The 15,567-nt window shown below is 42.6% G+C and overlaps 1 protein-coding gene across 4 annotated transcripts in view; it reads right to left on the reverse strand.

The window, feature by feature from the left end:
- The window catches only part of Gabrg3 (gamma-aminobutyric acid type A receptor subunit gamma3), a 226,897-nt gene that overhangs the window by 185,750 nt on the left and 25,580 nt on the right, over positions 1-15,567 (reverse strand). For all 4 annotated transcript variants that reach the window (XM_090321811.1, XM_090321809.1, XM_090321810.1 and 1 more), the window contains exon 3: positions 14,127-14,194. In XM_090321811.1, coding sequence (XP_090177937.1) covers positions 14,127-14,194 — 68 coding nt within the window. The remainder of the gene's footprint in view (positions 1-14,126; positions 14,195-15,567) is intronic.

Genomic DNA, 15,567 nt, shown 5'->3' on the forward strand with positions numbered 1-15,567 from the left:
ATACACACGCAGAGAAATAAATGAAGAAATAAACAGCAATAACAAACAAGTAAGAAGCAATTTTACTTACATAAAATAAAACGTGTAAAGACTAGGTGTTAATGACCTCACCATTTTGATGAATTCAATAACCATTATGGATTCTAAGAGATGGAATTAGTCTTGACAGCCTCATGCTATTTATGTCTGCAGCACATTTGTAACCTCTAATGGATTATGAGATGGTCGGCATTACTTTCCAATACGGCAACTTGATTTTTATGTTTATTCTTGACTACTTTATATTTTGACTGACACATAATAATTACATATATTTATGAGGTTCAGTGTTAGGTTTAGAAATATGTATACACTGTTCGGTAATCAAACAAAGTAATGTGACCTTAAACTTTTTTATAAAGTCATTTCTTTATGATGAGTACATTCAAAAACATTTCTTCAGCCAGAGGCTAGTGGCTCACAACTGTAATCCTAGCAACTCAGGAGGCTGAGATCTGAAGACCATAGTTCAAAGCCAACCCCAGGTAGGAAAATCCATCAGACTCTTATCTACAAGTATCCACCAAAAAAAAAGCCCAAACAAACTTGGAAGTACGGCTGTGGCTTAAATGCTTGCCTTGAGCAAAACATCTCAGGGACTTGAGTTCAAATCCCAAGACTGGGACATTTTTTAAGAAATCATTTTCTCTATTTTGCCACATTAGTATATTGTTGCTAGCTACATCCACCTGACTGTGCAGGATAATAGCAGAACTTACTCCTCCTACCCAGCTATAACTTGGTACTTTGAGGGTCAGTCCCTCCTTATTGCCTTAGATTTCCAAGCCTCCCAGCTCCCAGAAACCACTATTCGACTCTCAACTTCTATAAGGAAAGTTTGTCTTCGACTCCACGTAGAAGTGAGATTGGACGTGTGTGCTCAGCTGTGCCTGGCTCATTTCATCAAACATCCCGTTCTCCAGGAGCAGTGTCCTGATCACCATCAATGCCTGTCTCTACTCATCGGATGGTGGGAAGATAAACTCCATCCATATCATAGCCATTAGAAGAAGCGCAGGGAGAAACCCAGAGAAGCCAGGTCCACTCGAACACACAGATCCCATCTCCTTTGTACACAACATGACAAAAGTGCTTTCACGGACTGCAGGAGATTAAAACAGTCTTCAGAGAAGGGTGCTGATGGCTCACCCCTACACCCGAAAACTACTCCGGAGTGTACATCTGAGGATCACCATTCAAAGCCAGATGGGACAGGGAATTCCATAGGATTCTTGTGTCCAGGGAACCAGCAAAAAGCCAGACGCAGAGCTTATCGCTGAAACGGAAGAGTGCTAGCCTTAGATCAAAAAGCCACCCAATCATGCAAAGCCCTGAGTTCAAGCCCCAGCACCTACACTTACACACACACACACACACACACACACACACACACCAGACAAAAGATGCTAATCCCTAAATCAATTTCCCAACCTCCAGAGACTCTTGTCTTCTGAATGAGAAGGACGCAGCTCACTTCCTGTTCAACAGGTTTCTCTAAATTGAGAAATGGATGACTCAGATTCCTGCCGAGTTTGTCACCCATTAGGATTTGAAGTTTTCAGCCTCTCAAACTAACATTTAAAAAGCATATCCTCCCAAAATGTTTACTGACCCTTATCCCCAAGAGCTAGAATGATCCCCCTGGGTACAGATGTGCAGAGAGTTCTGGACTCCATTCTTGGAAGCAAGTATAACCTGGACAGCTGGACTTCTGGGGGAGCAATCTGGAGTTCCCCGTATTTTATTCCCATGTGGGCTGGCTGGCTGATTCCTTTGGCTCTGGGAAGTAGCTTGTCCTGAGCATAAGTAAATAAATCATCTCCTGCCTGATCTTACATACTCCATCACCACGAAAGAAGCCATTGTCTTCCTGGTCGAGTCTTGGAAGCTGACAGCAATGATGTTTATTCTGGCGATGGAAGGAAAGTTATCACTTTGCCACTGAGACATCTCCTAGGCAACTCCACTAGGCCTTTTCTAGGTTAAATGGAGAATGTCTTTTGCCTGTCATCCTAGCTACACAGGAGACTGTGGCTCACAGTTCAAAGCCAGCCTGGGCAGGAAAGTCCCTGAGATTCTTTTTTTTTTTTTCCTTTTTTTTTTTTTGCCAGTCCTGGGCTTGAGCTCAGGGTCTGAGCACTGTCCTTGGCCTTTCTCAAGGCTAAAGCTCTACCACTTGAGCCTCAGCACCACTTCCAGCTTTTTTCTATGTATGTGGTACCGAGGAATCGAACCCGGGTCTTCATGCGTGCTAGGCAAGCACTTTAACCACTAGGCCAAACTCCCGGCCCCATCCCTGAGATTCTTATCTCTAATGAACCATCAAATAGTTTGGAGTAGAGCTGTGGCTCAAGTAGTAGAGCACTAGCTTTGAGCAAGGTACAGTGCCTAGGCCCTGAGTTCAAGCACCACCACAACAAAAAGCATAAGAAACTATAGGCTCTGCAACTTTTTTCTTTGTGCCAGTACTGAGGCTATGTAATTTGTGGAGCACAGTACAAAATATAAGATATCTCCTTTTTCTCCTCCCCTCCATGTCTCCCTTCCTTCCTTCCTTCCTTCCTTCTTCCTTCTTCCTTCCTTTCTTCCTTCCATCTTTTTTGGGGAAAGGGGGTATCTGGAGCTATCCCTGAGCTTCTTTTGTTCAAGGTTAGCCCTCTATCACTTGAGCCACAGTGTCACATCTAACTTTTTTTTTTTAAGAGTCTCCTGAGTTTTCTTGCCTGAGCTGGCTTCAAACCATGATCCTCAGCAGAGTAGCTAGGATTACAAGCATGAACCATCAGCCCTTGGCCAATTTGTGACTTCTTCGTCAACAATTAAGTAGCATAAAACAGATGTTAAACCCAATTGAGACATGTGCCCATATATCACCCTCCCTTGCCCTAAGGCAACTGGGCTGGTTTATCAGAATCTGCTTTCCTGAAGCTGTGTCCTTGCTCAATGGCAGGGGCAAGGGTGGCTGCACCCCCATTATCAGCAGTAGATAATAACCATCTTGCAGAGAGGAAGAGAGGAGGAAGAGGATACATAATCAGACATCCCACACTGGGGTACCAGGCCCCTCTCCTATAGTCTCTGGGTGAAAGATGCTAATCCCCCAAATTGCCACAAACCCTACAGGCTCAGAAACCATTTCAGCTGGTCATTTAGGCAAAGAAGCACAAGGCCTCTTACCTTCCCTTGGACTGGGAGAGGGGTCTGGAAGGGCTGACTTGACCCTATGTTTACAATTTTGTGTGGTCAGTGAGGACAGGAACCTGCCTGGGAATCTCAGACAATCAAAAAAAAAAATCCTTGTTCTTTTGAAATTGGGAAGATGGGAGAAAAATAAGATTCCCAGAAGTCCTGCCTGCTCAGTGTGGTGGAATGGACATACCAGGCTGTTCAAATCCAGCTGACCAGCCAGGCCAGAAGAGTTTTCTATGTCTGAGCATCTCCAGGTGGAGTATCCACTGTGGACCCAAAGAACATGGTTCCTTTGGGTTTTTTTGTCTGTTTTTCCCCCCTGGCTTGGCACTGATAGCTCATGCCTAAAAATCCTACCAACTCCAGAGGTTGAGATTTGAAAACCAAAGTTCGAAGCCAGCCCAGATAAGTAAGTCTATGAGACTCTTATTTTCAATAAACTAAAATTGAAAACATAAATCAAGAATGTTTCTCTAGAGATTCTGATAGTCGCCCAATCAAAGGGGACAGAGGCTGGGGACGATGGTGATACCTTTTGGTAGAAAGAAGTGGGCACGCCATGTTTTCCCCAGGGAGTACACCCCTGAACAACATAAATCCCCTGAACAGAGTGGCATTGTTCAGTGTCCTCTGTGCCTTCCCACCCCCACCACAGGTACCTCCCCCAGAATGCCACTGGTGGGGAATCAACAGCTCCATTCCCAATACAATTGCAATTTCCCCACCCTCCGCTCTCATTTTCCATAATCCAGTTATTTCACAAGTTAAATTTTTATCTGGGACTTGGATACATTTAGCAAATGTCCTGCAATTAAAATCTAATAGATCCAAATAAAGATAAAGGACACAATTAAAGTCTGTCTCCCAGACAGAGGCAATCCATTTTGTACCTCGGTACTGGCGCACACACACACACACACACACACACACACACACAATGATAAGACTCTTCATATCTCTCCAGGACCAGCCCAAGAGCAAGTACAAACACATTTGTATCTTGTGTCACTAAGGTACTCTTGGGAGTTAAAAGCTGGTGGCTTTTAAGATCTCTGTGAAGCATAGGTTTGAGGCACTTAAAACTGTGCACTGTCAAATACCTGTCAAAGACTGAAAATGCTCTCTGGTTTATTCAGACAATACAATGCTGGTATAAAAATCATGTTCATCAGAACATCACGAGGACATATTTAGTATGTGTGTGTGTACAGTGTATACAGTGTATGCACATTGTGTGTGTGTGTGTGTGTGTGTGTGTGTGTGTGTGCGCGCACTAGTATCGAGGCTTGAATTTAGGTCCTAAAAGCCCTTGCTGGGCTTTTTCCATCCAAGATGGCGCTCTGTCACTTGAGCCACACTTCTTCAGGCTTCTGTTTGGCTGAGTTGTTGGAGATAAGAGCCTCAGAAACTTGTCTGTCTTACACTGCTTTGCATTTGCAAACCTCCTATCTTAACTCTTACTGAGTAGTTAGGATTACAGGCATGAGCCACAACACCTGCCTCTGTATTTGACTTTTGTAAGTAATGACGATTATGACCTTAAGGCTCCCTCATGGCCAGGTTATTACAATCACTCCGACGATGATAAGGACTCACCGTATTAAAGGTGCCACCTTGAAGTCCCGCAGATAATCCTGAGCTCTATGCCTGTGACATGGCTGACTTACCTAACTAGACAGAATGTATCTCTGGATTTCTAAGTGCTCAATAATGCCAAAAGATCTCGGAACCATGGAGACTGGAAAGTCTCAGTGAATGCAGACACATTGGGTCAAAATGTTCCCTCATCGTGTGGGAATTAAGATGAATGTGTGGTGATTTCACTGCAGAAGGGAAGCCAAGATGAAAAATTACATAACAACTAGCCACACATACCATATGGTCCTCACCAAAGACATTATCTTTTGTCGTCTGTCACTGCTGCCGGGTCTCTCAGAGGAGTCAATGAATGTGGATTTTAATAATAAAATACATGTAACAAGAAAGAAATGGAGCCCATAACCTTTTTACATGGGTCCCCTTTCTATTTGTCAGTTGGATGGTGGTTCGTTTCCGTGGTGATAAACATCATGTCGCAACCGTCTTGTTCATCACTGGGTTAAGTGCTTGATAAAAGGATTGATTTGACTCCTCTCTCTCTTTCTAAAGATATTTCTCTTCTCTTCTTCTCTCCTCTCCTCTTCTCTTCTTTCTTCCCCTTTCCTCTCCTCTCCTCTCTTCCATTTTCTTTTCTTTCCATTGCTGGGAATCAAACCCACAGCTTCAAACTCACATATGTTCTATCATTGAGTTACACCCTCAGCTCCGAGAATTCTAAGATTTTTTTTGCCAGGTGTGGGGCTTGAACTCAGGGCCTGAGTGCTGTCCTTGGACTTTTCTCCCATCCAAGTACTAACCAGGCCCGACCCTGCTTAGCTTCCGAGATCAGACGAGATCGGGAGCGTTCAGGGTGGTATGGCCGTAGACTGGACTTTTCTCAAGGCTAGAGCTCTACCACTTGAGCCATAGCACCACTTCCAGCTTTTTTCTATGTATGTGGTACCGAGGAATCGAACCCAGGACTTTGTGTATGCTAGGCAAGCACTCTACCACTAGGCCAAACTCCCGGCCTGAATTCTAAGATTTTTTAAATAAGAAACATTAGTCTGGGACACTGATGGCTCACTCAGGTCATCCTAGCTACTCAGGAGGCTGAGATCTGAGAATCAAGGTTCAAAGCTGGTCCAGGCAGGAAAGTCCAAGAGACTCTCATCTCCAGTGAACCACCAGGAAACCAGAAGTGGTGCTGTGGCTCAAAGTGGGAGAGCATTAACCTTGAGCAAACAGAAGCTCAGCAATAGTGTCCAGGCCCTGAGTTCAAGCCCCATGACCAACAACAACAGCAGAAAGAAAGAAATACTAAAAATAATGATACATAGACCAACCGATATTTTTTTCAGTAGTTTTAGCCCATTCAATATCACTGTTGGAGGTGGAGAGATTTTAATAGTATAGTTCAAAAATGCTCCCTGAACATTCACTATTGGGAAGTTTTTTTTTTTCCCCCTCTGGTTTGAGATATCACCTCAACAGATCAAATCACAGAGAAACTAGAGCCCACCTCCTCTCAGATACTAAGTCTTGCTGGACAATTTTATTAGGACAGAATTATTGAGACCAATTTCAGACTAAAGAGGAATTGACTTCACATCTTCATTTTTTTATCTCATGTAAATTCCTTTCCCATGTTTAAACCTTAATTGCTTTCCTCATTCAAATGCCTTTCTCACAATCTCTAACTTGTAACTGCCAGCAAAGAGGAATAAAAGAAAGAAAGAGAAAAGGCTAAACAGTACTTTCTAATACTCTCTTTGATAACGAAAACTCATTTTAATTTCTTGTACGGTTCCAAGGACAAGTCTATCTTTAGACTGTGGTATGATGGCAGAGAAAGCTGAGGCCGATTAGACAAGTCAAGGAACAAAGCATAAATGATTGCACATCATTTGCAAAATTAATTATTGCTAGGAAAATTCGGGAGTTTCTTCAGTATTAGAAAATCAAGCCAGGTGTGGTGGTACTTTCCTGTTAACTAGCACTTGGGTGGCAGAAGCGGTAGGATATTAGGTTCGAGGACAGCCTGGGTTATGTAGTGAGTTGTAACATAAACAAAACAGGGGAAAATTAAAGGAAATGCTCATACAGGCAATACTGATCTGACCACTCTCCCCCAGATCCCAGAACCTAAGCTGCAATTACTCACCTAAAATACATACATACATACATACATACATACATACATACATACATACATACATGAATAAATCAAAACTTGGTACCAATGTCTCATATCTGTAATCCAAGCTCCTCGGGAAGCTGAGATCTAAGGCTAGAGGTTTGAAACCAGGCTGGGCAAGAAGAGTCCATGAGATTCAGTAAACCACCAAAAAGCCAGAAGTAGATCTGTGGCTTACATGGTAGAATAGCAGCCTTGAGGTACAAAGCTGAAGGACAGATTCCTCAGTTTAAAGCAAGCCTCTGCCTGGTGAGACTACAAAACCAAAAACCAACTCTGGACATTCCTAGTAGCTACCAGTTAAACATGCTAAATGCTGCACCCCACCAAGGGTTGATTAGAGAAGGGATTTAGTACATTACCATTTTGAAAGGCTCCTTTCTATTTATCGCTTTATTTCTTTTGCCAGTACAAGGGCTTGAACTCGGAGCCTGACCTACCTCCTTGAAACAAACCACAGCTCCACTTCCAACATAGCACTGGACCACTGGAAATTAAAGAGTCTCCTGGACTTTTCTGCCCAAGCTGGGCTTTGCATCATGCTCCTCAGATCTCAGCCTGTTGAGGAGCTAGGATGACCATGATGCCCAGAATATAGGGCAGTATGTTAATATTTTGTCACAGCAGTCCAAAGTGACTGATTCAGGGCTCTGAGACAGCCAGTCTACAGCCATAGACACACATTCCTGAATCCCTATGCAAAGAGCCTGTAGCACAGTTGGCTTCCTTTGCTATGGAGCAGAGCCCCGCTGGGGCCCTGAATCCAGAGGAGGGGAGCAGGCAACTCCTACACCGGGCAGACAGACACCCATCATTGATGAAATCTACTAGAATTAGGCCAAGAATATGCAGCTAGCTTCACACCTCAGTTATGGAGGCTGAAAGTCCAAGCTCAAGGTCCTGGCAGGGTTATTTTTTGGGTTTTTATTTCTTGTGGGCTGCAGGAAGGAACCTTTCCTCTGGCCTTTCTCCTCTAGCGCCTGGTGCATTGCTGTGAATTTTTGGAACTTTTTTTTTTTTGTCATATAGGATCCAGTCCTCTGCTGGCCCTTCCTTTGTGTCTGTGTCAGAGTCCTTCTATAAAGACCCCAATTAATGGCTGCTGTGACCTCATAGTTACAAATTGCATCTGCAAAGACCTGACTCCAAATAAGTTTGCATTCTAACATGTATGTGGCCTAGGGGTGGGTCACATATTCAGGCTGCAGACAGCCTAGATGTTATAACTGCCGGCAAGGAACTGAGACAACTTGTTTTTTTCTGTCCCTTATCTGGTCAGGGTACAGAGTTTTGTTTTAAAGGGAGACCTCCCCACCACCACTTTGCACAATTACTTATTGTGCAATGAACCAAATGCAAATATCTTAACTTGCAAAGAGCCAGGGTCTTAGCAACCATGAACTCTCACATCTAAGCTCCACCACCCTCCTTTCCTCTCCATATCTCATGCAAAGAAAACGACTTGGCTGGGCGCCAGTGGCTCATACTTGTAATCCCAGCCAACCAGGAGGCTGAGATTTGAGGATCAGGATTTGAAGCCAGCCCAGACAGGAAAGCCTTTTATCTTCAATTAATTACCATCATACCCCCATTCTCGAATTGCATATGGTGCATTCCACCATATGTTAGAAATGGCAGTTCCCAAATTCCCACCCTCTTCCTCTCGTAGCTCACCACTTCTCACCCTAGCCTTCCACAACTCCAAACACAGCTCTCTCAAACAATCCTGTGACATCCTAAACAATGCCACAGGAGGATTCCTCTAGAAGATGCCTGCAATCAGCCACCATTAGGCGCCCGGAAGGGCCCTTCATCCCCTGTGACACGCCTCAGCCCAGAACACCTCCTCTTCCTGCCCCTGTCTCACTGCTGAGATGCAGCTAGCCTGTCATCTCGCCTCCACCAAAGCTCGCCTGCGCAAGGGCTTCTGGGAATATCTCATCCAAGTGATATGGGAGAGATACTACAGATGCTTTCATGAGAACACTCATCTCACACCTCTTACCTTTCGGGGGGGGGAACCCTTTTTATGTGACATAAAGATGTTCTTTTCAGAGGCTCCTAATGTACCTTCTGCGGTGAAGAATGATGAATATCCATTGTGAAACACTCAACCCAAGTGGAAAGGTTCAGAGTGAAAAGAAAAGGAAGATGTTATTCATGCCTTTCAGGGAGCTAATGCATGCAGTGCTGGCTAACGAAGGTCGGCTGTTTTATCGATATGGATTAGCTCAGTGTCCCTACGCTGCTGAAAAGTTCATAGATGTCTATGCCTGGTACGATGGCTGCCCACCTTAACATCTCTTATGGCATCTTTGTATAAAATTGTGAGAAGTTCCAAGATCCTCAGAGGACGGAGAAAAGACGTGACACAATGGAAGTTGGGAATTCCTTTGTTCTACACCTGAGACATGCTCTTTCCCATGCTCTTTACCCTGACCCCTTGCTCATTCAGAGATGAAATGAAAGCGTGGTGGGTGCTTTTTTTTTCTCTTCCAGATCCATGCTCATTCAAGAATGGTGTGAACGGGGCCGGGAGTTTGGCCTAGTGGTTAAAGTGCTTGCCTAGCATGCATGAAGACCCGGGTTCGATTCCTCGGCACCACATGCATAGAAAAAAGCCAGAAATGGTGCTGAGGCTCTAGTGGAAGAGCTCTAGCCTTGAGAAAGTCCAAGGACAGTGCTCAGGCCCTGAGCTCAAGCCCAGGACTGGAAAAAAAAAAAAAGAATGGTGTGAACGTCCTATGTCCCAGCTCCAGAAGGCAGAGGCATAAGCTTAGATAACAACACCAAAGGCCTAATAGGAAGTCACCTGTTCACAATAGCCAAGTTATAGCAGGCAACAGCCTGGAGCCCTACAAAAAAAAGAATGGATCCAAAAATAAATAGATGTACCTACTCCGGTGTCTGAGATACGAAGATCATGGTTCAAAGCCAGCTCAGTCTGTTAGATTCTTGTCTCTGATTAAGTACCACAAAAGCTGGAAGGAGTTTAAATGGTAGAGAATAAGCCTTGAACAAAACAGCTCAGGGATAGTACCCAGGCCCTGAGTTCAAACTCCAGAACCAGGACAAAATGATATAATAATATATAGAATGCAATATATATAATATATAATATAAATTATATAATAATGACAATAACCATGATAGTTATATATGACACACAGATTTACACACAAATACTGGAATTATATGCAATCATCAGGAAGAATGAAATTATACCATTTGCAGGGAAACTATACTATACTCGGAACTGTATCCAGGGCCTTACGGTTTTTTTTTTTTTTGCTCAGGTTAGCTTTGAATCTCCATCTTCAAATTCTAACCTTCTGAGCAGCTAGGATTATAACTGGAAACTGCAAATAACCAGCTGAACATGGTTGATGAATAGACAAAGAGAAACTTAGAGCTAGCCACCCAGACCACGAAGGAACGGCATGTATTAGGATTAGCATTTACTATTACTATTTAGCATTTAGTATTTTAAACCTATTCTTGCCCACCTCCTGTGCTCTACAAAAAGCTGAGGTAAATTAATGTATGTACGCGATTGCTTCCTTAAGAAACTGCTTGTGAGAAGAGACAGCTTTAACTCTGCTCAGAACTAAAAATAAACATGTCACTATTTCCAGAATAAAAGGCTTACAGTGGTTCTGTTACTCTGCCGTAGCCTTCAGAGCAGCTACAGTGTCTCATAGTTATAGTGCAGGCAGACCCACAAATTAGTGTTACCTTTTAACTACACTAGTGACACAGTCTAAGAATTAAAAAATGAAAATAAATAAGCAGACTAAATGGAGTTACAAGATATGTGCACCAATTTTTTTTTAATTTTTACTTTTGGATGCTAGTCTTAGACCTTGAACTCAAGCCCTGTCCCTTCACTTTTTCACTTGAGCCACAGCTCCACTTCCAGCTTTTTTTTGATGGTTAATTGGAGATTAAGAATCTCATGAACTTTCCTGCCTGGGCTAGCCTGAATTGCTGAGCCTCTGATCTCAGCCTCCTGAGTAGATAAGAATATGAACATGAGCCACTAGAACCTGGCATCAGGGCAAATTATTTAAATGAGGAAAGTTAATTTCAAAAAAAGCTTTGATCTCCTTGGACGGCTTGCTGTATGTTCTTCAGGATGTTTACATGACTGAAGCCCTACCGATGGTCATTTGGCAACACAGGGCTCACAAGGCCTCAAGTCATTTTGTCGAGGTCATTCTCCCACCCAAGGGTCCGAGTTCACCATTTAAACCCCCAGTGTTCACTGCCTACAACCATACACCACTCTCATAAAATACCCCCTGCACATATCTGAAGAGATAGTGGGGTTTCATGCTGGCTAAAGGCAAGAATAGATTTTTGGGCAAACCAAAGGACAACACTCAAATCTCCACCAGAGTTCTAAGAAACGAACCTAGCTGACCCAGGGTCCATCCAACATGCCAGAAAAATAACCAAATCAGTACCCCTAGCCATGACCCCCACACACTGTCATCCTGTTTTTTTATCCCAGGTGAGACAAGTTTTTTCCCCCAGAATTACTATATATTAATGCATTTTGGAAATAATATTTAAGTAGTTGTACTAGAGGGTTTCAATTCGATGTGTCAGTTTTATGAGCACAGTGCATCTCTGTCGAGGCCGCCATTTTAGCCATTCTCCCTCACCTCTCCCAACCCCACCCATCCCTTCAATTTACCTTGCTTCATTTCTACACATGTGCAGTAAATAGTGTGACTGCATTCGCCCATCCTTCCCCTCCTCATTCCCCAATACTACAAGCTTCCTGCTATTCATTGTGTTAAACTCTTAAGTTCTTCAAAGGCGTTATACCCTTGGAATGCTTCCTTGCAGATATCCTCTTTTAGTTTCAATAGCAATGCTTGAATGAGGACACAAAGTAGATCAGTACTAAGAGTTTATGTAAATACTCTTTTGCTGAAATAAGTTAAAACCAGGCAGCTACAGAGATACTTTTTCTTTTAGACACGGGATGCTAAATAAAATGATCTGGCACAAAGGTAAACAGATAAAACTTCACAAAAAGAAGCAAAATACATTAGGCTGCAGCTGCTGCTGTTTCTCCTCCTCCTCCTTGTCTTCCTCCTCTTCCTCCTCCTCCTTCTTTTGGTCAGTCCTGGGGCTTGAACTCAGGACCTGAGCTTTTGTGCTAGCACTCTACCACTTTGATTCACAGCTCCACTTCCAGTTTTCTGGTCATTCATTATAGATAAGAGTCTCGTGGACTTTCCTGTCTCGGCTGTTTTGAACTGCACTCCTCAGATCTCAGCCTCTTGAGTAGTTAGGATCATAGGTAGAAGTCACCAGAGCCCATTCTTACATTACACTAAAGCTGCCATTTTCTTGGCACAGGCAACAAAATAAACATTATGAATATATAATTTTTTTAAAGGAATACAAACCAGTGGCTCATGCCTATAATCCTAACTACTCAGGAGACCGAGATCTGAGGATCACAGTTCAAAGCCAGCCAGGGCAGGAAAGTCCAGGAGATTGTCATCTCCAATTAGCCACCAAAAAGCCGGAAGTGGAGCTGTGGCTCAAGTAGTAAAGTTCTGGCTTTTAATAAGAACAACAAGAACAAGAACAACAAGACAGTGCCAGGTACTGAGTTTAAGCCCCAGGACAGGCACTAAAAGAAAAAGAAAGAGATACTGCAACCACTATTTGAGTTTAGGCTGTGTAACTGCTTCCCTTTATTTTTCATTTCATCTCTGGATGGTTTTATGGGTGACACGGACATCGTTTTGTTGTTCTTATTCTGAGGTTTTATTCGTTGGTACTGGAAATCCAACCCAAAGCCTCATGCAGGCTAAAGGACACACTCTCCATGTAGTGACATTCAAATCCTGAGGTTTTTTTTTTTTAAGAAAGTCCCCCATAAATATAATTATATTCCTACATTGATTTTAAAAAAACACTTAAAAAATCTGGCAGTGAAAAGAAGTGATCTTGCTACTAATTTTGGAGAGGTTATTTCTATCAGCAGAACACTGCAATTGGAAGATATCATGTCAGTTAGCATTTTGAAAATTCTCTACTGAATTTCATACTTTCCTCCTCCCCAATTATCAGGCACAAAGAGAGGGCAATGAGCACAGGAAAAGGGGGTATTATATGGTATTATATGGGGCCATAAAATTACTCAGGGAATCTTATATATCTCTGCCGGTAGCCATAGGACTTGGTATTAAACATATTCTTGCACTCTTACTAATAAATCATCAATAAGTTGCTAATAAGCTATTTTTCACAAAGAAGGACTTGTATGGAGCTTGGCTTTGTTTTATAACTCTGTGGAAACCCTCACATCAGGGAAAGTATATATTTGATCCCATCTTTTCTCCTGAGATAAAGGAATGAAGTGATGGCTGTCAATTTACCCTCCAAACCGAAGATGACAGAGGAGGCTAAAAACCCTAGATCCTTTCTTGAGAAACACAACAAAGCTGAAATCTTGTGTCTTGAAATGAGGAAAAGGGAACTAAAATGGACTGAACTTCTGTTGTCTTTTATATATCACTAATACTAATGGGGTCAAATAAAGCCAATGGTACATAGCAGGAAAAAAAAAAAGAAAATCTAAATTGAGCCGTGTGCCTGTGGCTCACACCTGTAATCTTGGCTACTCAGGAGGCTGAGATCTGAGGATCAAGGTTCAAAGCCAGCTTGGCTAGGAAAGTCTATGAGATTCTTATCTCCAATGAACCACCAGAAAACCGGATGTGGTGCTGTGGCTCAAAGTGGTAGAGCGCTGGCCTCGAGCAAAATTTCTCAGGGACAGTGCTCAGGCCCTGAGTTCAAGCCCCATATGAGCCTCCCTCCCCTCAAAAAACTTCCTAAGAAATTCATGTGCTGCAATACTTGTGTGGAAGGTAGGGAAGGGAGAGGGCCTTCTCCATTATCAGAAACAATGTTTCAAACAGCTGGAGATTTTTTTTTAAAAGAATCATCTTGAAATAATCATAATTCCTTCACATTTTAAGAAATAATTTGTGAGTTCTAAGCCTATATGATAAATCCCAAACAGAAACCAGCAGTGACGTTATAACCAAGATGAGATACAGCAACCACAGACCAAGAAAATGAAATCACTTCCTACCATGTTTATGGATGACACAGGCCCAATACTGTTCACATAAATGTCCACATCAATCACTGTCGGCTTTACTGTGAAGAAAAATAGATGGAGGTTAATCCTTTGTGCTGTAGAGAAAGAAGAGAGCTCAGTTCAATGCCCTAGTGATTCAGGCACTCAAGCCTGAACACCAAGTCTGTGTTGGAACTCTATGGGTGGAGTTTTTCTTGAGGACTTACTTTGCTCTTTTTGTTTCTGGTTGATTTTATGGGAAAAGGAAAGGGATTAACCTTACAATATTGACTAGGGAATTTAATGTCAAAGTTTTGTCATAAAGGTTCACAATATCAGTGATGTACTTGGGTTATTTATCCCTTGCATAACTGTCTAGATATTGTTCCAAAGCAGGGAAACTCAAGGCAAGGCTATTGTGAATTCTTACTCCAAAATATAAGAAGATGGGGGGACAGGAGAAGGGAGGAGGGGAAGGGTGAGGGCGAAGATGAGGGGTAGAAGGAAGAAGAAAGAGAAGAGGGGGAGAAGGAAGAGAGGAGAAATGAGGAAGGGGACGGAGAAGGAGAAGATAAGGAGAAGAGTTGGAGGCAGAGAATTACTTATTCCTGTTATTATGACTCAAATACATATACCTCTATCACAAAGATTAAACACTATAATTCAACACTATCACAGAGATTAAACACTATAATTCAAGAACAAGTAAAACTGAGCAAGGCTTATTGTACTCATAAACGGACACGTTCACCTTTGTCTAAGTACTTCCAGATAATTTCAAGAAAATACCTTGAAATTAAATTAGAAGAAAAGAATTATAATAACTCGATGGATTACAGCCCTCAAGTATGAGAGGGTGTTAGGTTACTTTACCAGAAGCTGTCAGGTTTGACATTGTACTTCAGAGGTGACATGGGCTACTTTGGCTTTGAAGAACATCATTTTCTCTCTCACCTCCCAAGGAATTAGGCAAGAGTCATAATCGTTTTGTGAGTGTGCAGGCCTTTGAAGCCCAGGAGCCCATACCCTCTAAAGAAGGAAAATGTCCTCTTTATTTCTACTGAGGGACTGATAAAGGAGGAGACAGAGCCAATTTCAGAGCATTTCTGCCCAGGCAGGAGATAAACAAGACTCATGAGCCTTGCCCCATGGAGTTTCTATGGAAACAAGAGTGGCTGCATATGCAATTATTTCAATGAGTCTCCTTCACTTTGACTAAAGAGCCACTCATTCACAAAATGGACTGCACTCTCCTTCTGGAACTTAACAGAAGCAGAAACTCTGAGTTCTCCGACGCTCCTAAAATTGCGCAGTTTGTAGCCAGGGTGACGATGTTTCCGATGTCCATGCAGTGAATTTGAAGCAACTCCATTCAACATTGCCAGCAAATCCAAGTTAACTTAGTTCTAAAGAGTTGTTGGCATTTTGAAAGACAGCACAGCATCATTCTTAG

Source organism: Megascapheus bottae, chromosome 30 (assembly GCF_031878675.1).
Source record: "Megascapheus bottae isolate mThoBot1 chromosome 30, mThoBot2.hap1, whole genome shotgun sequence".
NCBI lineage: Eukaryota > Metazoa > Chordata > Mammalia > Rodentia > Geomyidae > Megascapheus > Megascapheus bottae.